Source organism: Arachis duranensis, unplaced genomic scaffold (assembly GCF_000817695.3).
Source record: "Arachis duranensis cultivar V14167 unplaced genomic scaffold, aradu.V14167.gnm2.J7QH unplaced_Scaffold_120222, whole genome shotgun sequence".
NCBI classification, from domain to species: domain Eukaryota; kingdom Viridiplantae; phylum Streptophyta; class Magnoliopsida; order Fabales; family Fabaceae; genus Arachis; species Arachis duranensis.
In genome coordinates this window covers 4,377-13,385 of record NW_026263866.1, presented here as the reverse complement: position 1 = coordinate 13,385, position 9,009 = coordinate 4,377, and the positions used below count along the sequence as shown (strand labels likewise).

Here is a 9,009-nt window from a genome sequence, read left to right as displayed (position 1 = left end):
TTCCCACGAGGTACGTGACATCTTTTCAACCCTTTACTCTGCTCGCCTGTACATTGCTGACTTGAGCGTCGGAGTGTCTTTGCAGGTGGCACCCCCCTCATCATTTCTCCAAGACAAGTGCTTGGCTACTCGGCTACCCGCAAGCAGTGCGACCCAGGCTAAGGCATCCTCACCCCTACATCTGTCTACCCGACCTGTTCGACACCCAACCAACGAACATTGGCGCCGTCTGTGGGGACTTCTGCCTAAATGGAAGTCGTGCTGGGTCCCGGTGACCAAGCTCGAGCAGCCGGAGCGGAGGGGGCGGCCTCCGTCGCTTCACTGAGGGGGCGGCGGAGGTCCCCTCAACAACACACGAGAACACGACCTTTCGGGGGAACGGGTGGCGATAGCGCCATAATAATGCAAGAGCTACGCCACAGAGTCCAGAACTTAGAGCGACAGCTAGCCGACCGGGAGCGGGATGGACGGTCTACCGATCCCAGCTTTACCCCGTCTCCCGGGAGCGAGGAGGAAGACTCTCACCGAAGCCGCCAACGGCGTTCATCCGCTTCCCGGACGGAAGCGGAGAGCACGCGGGAGGAGTCACCTATAGTAAGAAGGCGAAACGACAGGATCATCTACTCCCGAGGCGGACCAACCCGCCGAGCAGCAAGAGGTCACGAAGACGGGGAAGGGAGATCTGAGAGAACACGGCAACCCGTCATAATGGGTGTCACCCCGTTCCACCGGTCTATCCTCGAAGTCCGGTTGCCGAAACACTTCGACAAACCAACGGACATGAGGTATGACGGAACTCAAGACCCTCTAGAACACCTCACGGCCTTCGAGGCCAGGATGAATCTAGAGGGAGTAGGGGACGAAGTAAGATGTCGCGCCTTCCCGGTAACCCTAGCAGGACCAGCGATCAGATGGTTTAACGGCCTCCCTCAAGGTTCCATCTACAATTTCTCAGACATCAGCCGTGCATTCCTAGCCCAATTTACAACGCGAATAGCAAAGGCCAAGCACCCCATCAACCTTCTAGGGGTAACCCAGAGACAGGGAGTGCCGACCAGGAGGTACCTAGATCGGTTCAACGACGAATGCTTGGAGATTGACGGCTTGACCGACTCGGTGGCCAGTCTCTGCCTGACAAACGGCCTCCTCAACGAGAACTTCCGAAAACACCTTACCACGAAGCCGGTCTGGACAATGCATGAAATCCAGACGGTGGCCAAGGAGTACATAAACGACGAGGAAGTCAGCCGAGTCGTGGCTGCCAATAAGCGGCAGTCCGGCTACGGCCAAGCTCGGCAGTCCGGTGGCGACGGTGAGAGAGCAAAAGAAAAGGCCAGAGAGGAGGCTTCAAACAAAGGACCTAGGCCGTTCCCTCGAGTCGAAAAATTTACTAACTACACTCCGCTCACCCTCCCCATCGTGGAAGTTTATCAACAAATAGCGGAGAAGGGAATTCTTCCGAAGCCCCGACCACTTAAGGACCGTACGGGTGGAAACAAGAACCTTTATTGTGATTACCATAAGGGGTATGGCCATCAAACACAGGACTGTTTCGACCTGAAGGATGCACTAGAACAGGCGATAAGGGAAGGAAAGCTAGCAGCGTTCTCCCACCTCATCAGGGAGCCGAGAAGGCGTTATCGTGAACAAGACGAGGAAGGCAAGACACGCTCGGCCAAGCGGCGACAAGAGCCCGAAGACAGAGACCATGGCCTCACTGTGATAAACGTGGTAACGGCAAAAAACGCTGCACCAAAATCCCGGTCGGCTCACAAGAAAGACGCCAAGGTTCTGGCGATCTCATCCCCACCGATTCAAAGTACCAAAAAACCTCCGTCCATCTCCTTCGGCCCAGAAGACCAATGGTTCAGCGACGTGCCAGAAAGCCCCCCATGGTCATAACGGCCAGAGTGGGGACCGGCCTCGTCAAACGGATCCTTGTCCACACAGGAGCTGATTCAAACATCATGTTCCGCAACGTGTTCGACGCACTAGGGCTAAAGGATGCCGACCTGACGACTCACCAGCACGGGGTTATCAGGTTAGGCGACCACTTCATCAAACCGGACGGAGTCATTTCCCTACCAATCTCGGTGGGACAGATGCAAGGCCGAAGATCGGCGATGGCCGAGTTCGTAGTTCTCCGAGATCCCACAGCCTACAACATCATCTTGGGAAGAAAAACAATCAATGACTTTGAAGCCATAATTAACACCAAGCTACTAGTTATGAAGTTTGTTACCGATGATGGATCCATAGGGACCATAAGAGGAGACCTCGAGACGGCGGTCGCTTGTGACAACGCCAGCCTTTCCCTTAGAAAGAAGTCCAAGGAAGCATCAGGCGTATTCCTAGCCGACCTCGATGCCAGGGTAGAGGACAAGCCGAGGCCGGAACCAGAAGGGGACCTGGAGAAGCTTAGAATCGACGACGAAGGGGAAAAGTTCACATTCGTTAACAAGAACCTCCCACATGAGCTGAAGGAGCCTTTGATTGAAATGATAAGGGCCAACAGGGACTTGTTCGCCTGGACACCAGCCGACATGCCAGGCATAGATCCAAAAATCATCTCACATCATCTAGCCGTCAAGCCAGAAGCACGCCCAGTGGCTCAACGGAGGAGAAAGATGTCGGCGGAAAGGGCAGAGGAGGTAGCCAAGCAAACGGCCGGCCTCCTAGAAGCAGGCTTCATACGGGAAGTGGACTACTCGACGTGGCTGTCAAACGTGGTATTGGTGAAAAAACACAATGGCAGGTGGAGAATGTGCGTGGACTACTCTGACCTTAACAAAGCATGCCCCAAAGATTGCTTCCCCTAAACGACCTGGCAAGTGTATTTGCGTCCCTCCGTCAACACGGTATGAGGCTGAACCCCCTCAAGTGCGCCTTCGCCATGGAAGCCGGCAAGTTCCTGGGATTTATGATAACTCAGAGAGGGGTAGAAGCTAACCCGGAGAAATGCCAGGCAATACTCCAGATGAAGAGCCCGGGCTGTATCAAGGACGTCCAGAGGTTGGCAGGACGGTTGACCTCACTTTCCCGGTTTCTCGGAGCTTCGGCGACAAAGGCCCTGCCATTTTTTAACCTCATGAAGAAAGGGATGGCGTTTGAGTGGACACCCGCATGTGAAGAAGCCTTTCAACACTTCAAGGAAATCCTGGCGGCACCTCCCGTTCTCGGGAAGCCAAGGGACGGGGAACCACTATACCTATACCTCGCTATAACAAGCGAAGCCCTGGCCGCAGTACTGGTACGGGAGGACGGGAAAGCCCAACAGCCAGTCTACTTCATAAGCAGGGCCCTGCAAGGAGCGGAATTAAGATATAGCAAGTTGGAAAAGCTAGCCTTAGCACTCCTAACTTCCTCGAGAAGGCTAAAACAGTACTTCCAAAGTCACCAAGTTGTCGTCAGAACGGACCAAGGGATCCGGCAAGTCCTCCAAAAACCCGATCTAGCGGGAAGAATGATGACTTGGTCCATCGAACTATCCCAATACGACATACGATACGAGCCCCGGCAAGCCATCAAGGCGCAAGCCATGGCGGATTTTTTAGTCAAAGTAATGGGAGACCCAAGCGAAGACATGGGTACACGGTGGAAGCTCCATGTGGACGGAGCCTCCAACCAGACCTTTGGAGGTGCCGGGATCATCCTGGAAAGCCCGGTTGGGGTGGTATACGAACAGTCGATTAGATTCGAGTTTCCCATCTCGAACAACCAAGCAGAATACGAAGCCCTCATAGGGGGCTTAACCCTAGCAGCAGAAGTCGGCGCAAGAAGGCTGGAGATATGTAGCGATTCCCAAGTCGTCACTTCCCAAGTAAACGGCAGCTACCAAGCCAAAGACCCCCTGCTACTGAAGTACTTGGAAAAGGTTAAAAGCTTGAGCCAAAAGTTCGAAGAGGTCACGGTCCATCACGTACCCAGAGAAAGGAACACACGGGCAGACCTTCTATCAAAGTTGGCCAGCACAAAGCCAGGGGAGGGGAACCGATCTCTCATCCAAGGCATGACAAGAGAACCAGCAATTGCACTGCACATTACAACCCTAAGTTCTTCATGGCTAGACCCCATCACCAACTTCCTGGAACACGGCCAAGTCCCTGGTGATGAAAAGGATGCGGCGAAATTAAGAAGAGAAGCGGCCAAATACGCCGTCATCCAAGGACAGCTGTTCAGGAAAGGGCTTAGCCAACCCCTACTGAAGTGCCTACGCCCTGACCAAACGGACTACGTCCTCAAGGAAGTCCACGAGGGCTGCTGTGGACACCACATCGGGGGCAAAGCCCTAGCAAGGAAATTAATCCGAGCTGGGTACTACTGGCCGTCGATGATGACAGATTCCAAAGAGTTTGTCAAAAAATGCGTAAAGTGCCAACAGAACGCCAACTTTGTCAGGGCACCGGCCTCCGAGTTAAGCTTGCTAACGACCTCACGGCCATTCGCTCAGTGGGGAGTTGACCTCTTAGGGCCCTTCCCGGTCGGCCCTGGGCAGGTCAAGTATCTCATAGTAGCAATTGATTACTGTACCAAGTGGATAGAAGCTGAGCCGCTAGCTAGCATATCCTCGGCCAATTGCAGAAAATTCATGTGGAGGCAGGTGATAACACGGTTCGGGATACCGGAAGTCGTCATCTCGGACAACGGCACACAGTTTACTGACAAGAAGTTCACGGAATTTCTCAGCGGCCTGGGTGTAAGGCAAAGGTTCTCTTCGGTAGAACACCCTCAGACGAACGGACAAGTAGAGTCCACCAACAAGGTTATCCTTTCAGGGCTGAAAAAGAGGTTGGACAATAAAAAGGGTGCTTGGGCCGATGAACTAGCAGCGGTTCTCTGGTCCTACCGAACGACCGAACAGTCGTCTACTAAAGAAACTCCTTTCCGACTAACGTACGGTGTGGACGCGGTAATACCCGTGGAGATCGGGGAACCAAGCCCGCGGTTGCTCCTAAAGGGAGTGGAGGAAACCGTAGAAAAGGACCTGATAGATGAAGCCAGGGAGATGGCCCATTTGACAGAAACGGCGCTGAAACAAAGAGTGGCTCTGCGCTACAACACCAAAGTGCTCAAGAGGGAATTCGAGCCGAACGACCTCGTCCTAAGGCGAAATGACATCGGCCCGCCGACCCCCGGAGAAGGCAAGCTAGCGGCTAACTGGGAAGGCCCCTATAGAATCCGGAAAGTGATGGGAAAAGGAGCATTCAAGCTAGAAAGACTTGACGGCAAAGAGGTCCCGAGAACGTGGAATGCGGACAACCTAAGAAGGTTCTACTCCTAAGAAGAAGGCCCGGCAAGCCGACCAGCCTAGCTAAGTAGTTATTTTACAAATTTAACTTATGAACTTTTGATAGCGACTTATCGAGTAAAATATACTTGTGCAAAATTTCTCTTGTTTTATCATTCAAATCTCCAGATAAACCATCCTATCACGGCCAACGACGACGCGTGCCCCGGGACTGATCACCCCGGGAACCCGTCCACCACCATCACAGCGACTACGCGAAAGGCTCTGGGCCATTGATATAAGTGACAACAATAAACCAAAAACGGTTAATAGAAATGGAAATACGACCAAACGAATTAGGAAAAGCTTATCGCGGCAACTCGGGCAAACGATTAAAACGGTCATTGACCACAAGGCCAAAATTAAACGGCTAAAACCAAATTGTTCACAAGCCAAACGGCTAAAACTAAAATAGTTTACAAGTCAAAACAAAACGGCTAGACAAAAGCTTTAAACAGAAAGATTCATTTCTTAGGGGCGTCGACAACCTTGCCATCCTGAATAATTTTGCGAACACCAATCGCCGACGTATCGAACTCAGGGGCAACAATCTGAATTTGAGCTTTGAGGGCTTCCTCGGTAGCCAAGATTGCACCCTTGCCCTGTTTGATGACATCCTTATACTTGGCCTTCCATGTTGACAGTTCGGCCTCCACGGCCAGCTTCTCTTTCTCAATTTCGGCCACACGCTTTTGCGCCGCGCCGACTTGACCCTCCAAAGCCATTTTGCGCTCGACCAGACGCTCAACCGTCGCATCCGACTCTTTCTGTTTCTTCTCGGCAGTTGTTGCCCTCTGTTCGGCGGCGGTAGCTTTCTGCTCGGCAGTAGTAACCTTTTTCTCGGCGGCATCGAGCTTCTCGTTGGACTGGGTCAACTGCTCCCGAAGAGTTTCAACTTCACTTTTTAATTCATTATTGGCCTTCCCACTAGCCTCCAACCTCCTGCGGAGGGACTCCATCCCAGAAAGCTCAAACTCGGCCTTCCGGGCTATCACGGCACCCCGCAGAAGTGTCCGGTACATCCACCTCGCTTGCCCGGCAAGGAAAGACTCGTGGAAGTACTCCTCGGTGCCAGGGATCAGTTGGGTATCTATGAAGTTGCTCGCATCAAAATTCCTCTCCATGACGGTGAGGACCCCCTCGGGACTAGAAGACGTCTTCCTTTTCCTCTTAGGAGTGGGGACCACCTCCACGTCATCGTCGACTTCGGGGGCAGACGTCGAACCACCTTGGCCCACCACTTCGCGAAAAGGAGAGGCATGAGCCGTCTTCTCGCCCTCGGCCTGGGCAGCCTGGGCCGAGGTCCCAGTTCCGTCAACCACGACCTCCTGCCCTGAAGTAGTTTGGTCATCGGGAGGAATTGCAGACGTCTTGGCAGCAGATTTTTCATTATCCTCTTCATCATCACCACCGCCCAGAAAGGTTTGAAATAAGTCGGGAAGACCCGTCACTGACGCAGACATATCCACTGCAGGAAAGCAAAGAAGGTCGGTTAGTCGCCACATAATATCAATAAAAGGAAAAAAAGATAAGGTAAAGTAAAAAGCTCCTCACAAATATAATTACGGCCGGACTCCCGGTCACCCATGAGGAGGTGGGGATTCACCGGGTTCTTCCCAAAAACCGCCATTAACACCTCGGCAATCTGCCTATCCACCGCCGACATACTTCTATAGGCTACCTTAATAAAACTATTGGACCCTGCCCCGAAACTCCAATAAGTCGAGATGAGCCGTACCCCCTCCAAAGACAACCAAAAGGGGTGACGACCTTTGGCAGGGCGGACCTTAAAATATTTGTCCTTGAACCCATGATAAGAATCTTCAAACAAACCGAAAATCTTCCGACCTTGGGCAGCCCGGAAGAACATGAACCCTTTTCTGTGTTTCCCCTCCTTGGAAGGGTTCGTGAGGGTAAAGAAGAAGAGGAAGACATCCACGGACACCGGCAGTTCGAGATATTCACAGACCATCTCGAAACAGCGGATTGAGGCCCAACTATTCGGATGCAACTGCGACGGTGACACGGAAATTCGATTTAAAAGCCCCATTTGAAAGGCTGAAAACGGAATACGAACTCCGACTTGAGTGAACATGGCTTTGTAGAACCAAATCCAGTCGGCGAACTGGCGGGGTTGGAAGTTGATTTCGTACAATCACTCGTGAGGAGCCGGGACGAAAACGTCGTAATTGGCCTCCTCGTCAGTCCCACCACACAAGTACCCGGCTTGCCGGAACTCGGTGAGCTCCTCCTCGCCCATTTGATTGGGTGATTCCCTTATATCGGAAACGACCCAAGCATATTGATCGTACGCCGCGGGGTTAACGGAAGCCCGGGAAACCGTGCGAGCCATACCTACATGGGGGGACCATCCAGTCAGTCTAAGAGGTCGGTTGCTCAGACCGAATACAAACACTACCCCCGCGACTCCCCGACCAAGGCTAATCACGACTAAAATGGCAAAAAGAGCAAGAAAAAGCCTACCCTGGAATGGTACTTCCCCCCTAACACGTCTACTCGCAACTAAAAGGCTACACAGTAACATCAAAAAACCAAATAACAAGCATGCAAGGATAATGCATAAAAAGGGGAATAATTCGAAAGTTACCTAAGTTGATGCAAAGAGGATGAAGTTGCGAGTCTGGGAAAATGCAAGAAGGACGAACAGAGGCACCACAGCAACACCTTGAAATCTTGTAGCAGGGAGGAAGAAAGAAAAAAGATGGGGAGTGTGAAAAAGTATAGAAGCGTCGAAACCGTTCGTTTAAAAACTGCTCCCCCAAAGCGCGAAAACACTTGGGGGCAGAATAGTCTTTTCAAACGGGGTTTTTTCACCCCATTATGAGCATTCAATGCTCCGCGCAGGAAACGAAGCGGTGAAACAGTTGCTTGAGCAACCAGGGGACACGCGCGTTGGGGGCATATCCTTCCCACGAGCGGCCGGCCAGACGAGATGCGAGACGACACGCCATTGGTAGCTCCCACGACTACCATTGGCGCGTGGGGGCACTGTTACGATCCGGCCCAAAACCCGCGCGGGTCGACCCGACCCAAGCAACACCCGACCCGGACACCCACTACTGACATGTATATAAAGGGAAGATTGGCTCTTCCCACGAGGTACGTGACATCTTTTCAACCCTTTACTCTGCTCGCCTGTACATTGCTGACTTGAGCATCGGAGTGTCTTTGCAGGTGGCACCCCCCTCATCATTTCTCCAAGACAAGTGCTCGGCTACTCGGCTACCCGCAAGCAGTGCGACCCAGGCTAAGGCATCCTCACCCCTACATCTGTCTACCCGACCTGTTCGACACCCAACCAACGAACAGAAACTAAAAAATAATATTTTTACAAAAAAGTTGAAAAATAAAGATTTTAAAAAATATACAATAAACAAAAATTTAAAAAGTTTAAATTTTTAAAATTAATTTATTCTGTATTTATGAAAAAATAGCATTTTCTGGTGATTAAAAAATAAAAAAATGTTCTTGAAAAAAAATTTAGGATCTGAAAAGACAAAACTTTTCATTTTTATGAATTTTTAAACTTAAAAATTAATTTTTTTATTGAAAATTAAAAAATAAAATAAAGTTTTGCAATATTAGGAAGACAAAAAAAAGATGAAAACTTTTTATTTTCAAATTTTGAAACTAAAAAATAATCTTTTTACCAAAAAGTTAAAAAGTAAAGATTTTAAAAAATATCCAGTAAACAAAAATTT

The 9,009-nt window shown here is 50.9% G+C and overlaps 2 protein-coding genes across 2 annotated transcripts; both read left to right on the top strand.

Annotated features, from left to right (window-relative positions):
• The first annotated feature begins 249 nt into the window (after positions 1 to 249).
• On the top strand, positions 250 to 1,902 carry LOC107472484 (uncharacterized). The gene has a single exon (XM_016092008.1). The coding sequence runs from the start codon at positions 250 to 252 to the stop codon at positions 1,900 to 1,902; it is 1,653 nt and encodes a 550-aa protein (XP_015947494.1).
• A 958-nt stretch (positions 1,903 to 2,860) lies between these two features.
• Positions 2,861 to 5,281, top strand: LOC107472483 (uncharacterized). Its single transcript, XM_016092007.1, has one exon. It carries the CDS (start codon positions 2,861 to 2,863, stop codon positions 5,279 to 5,281), a length of 2,421 nt encoding a protein of 806 aa, XP_015947493.1.
• The last annotated feature ends 3,728 nt before the right edge of the window (positions 5,282 to 9,009 follow it).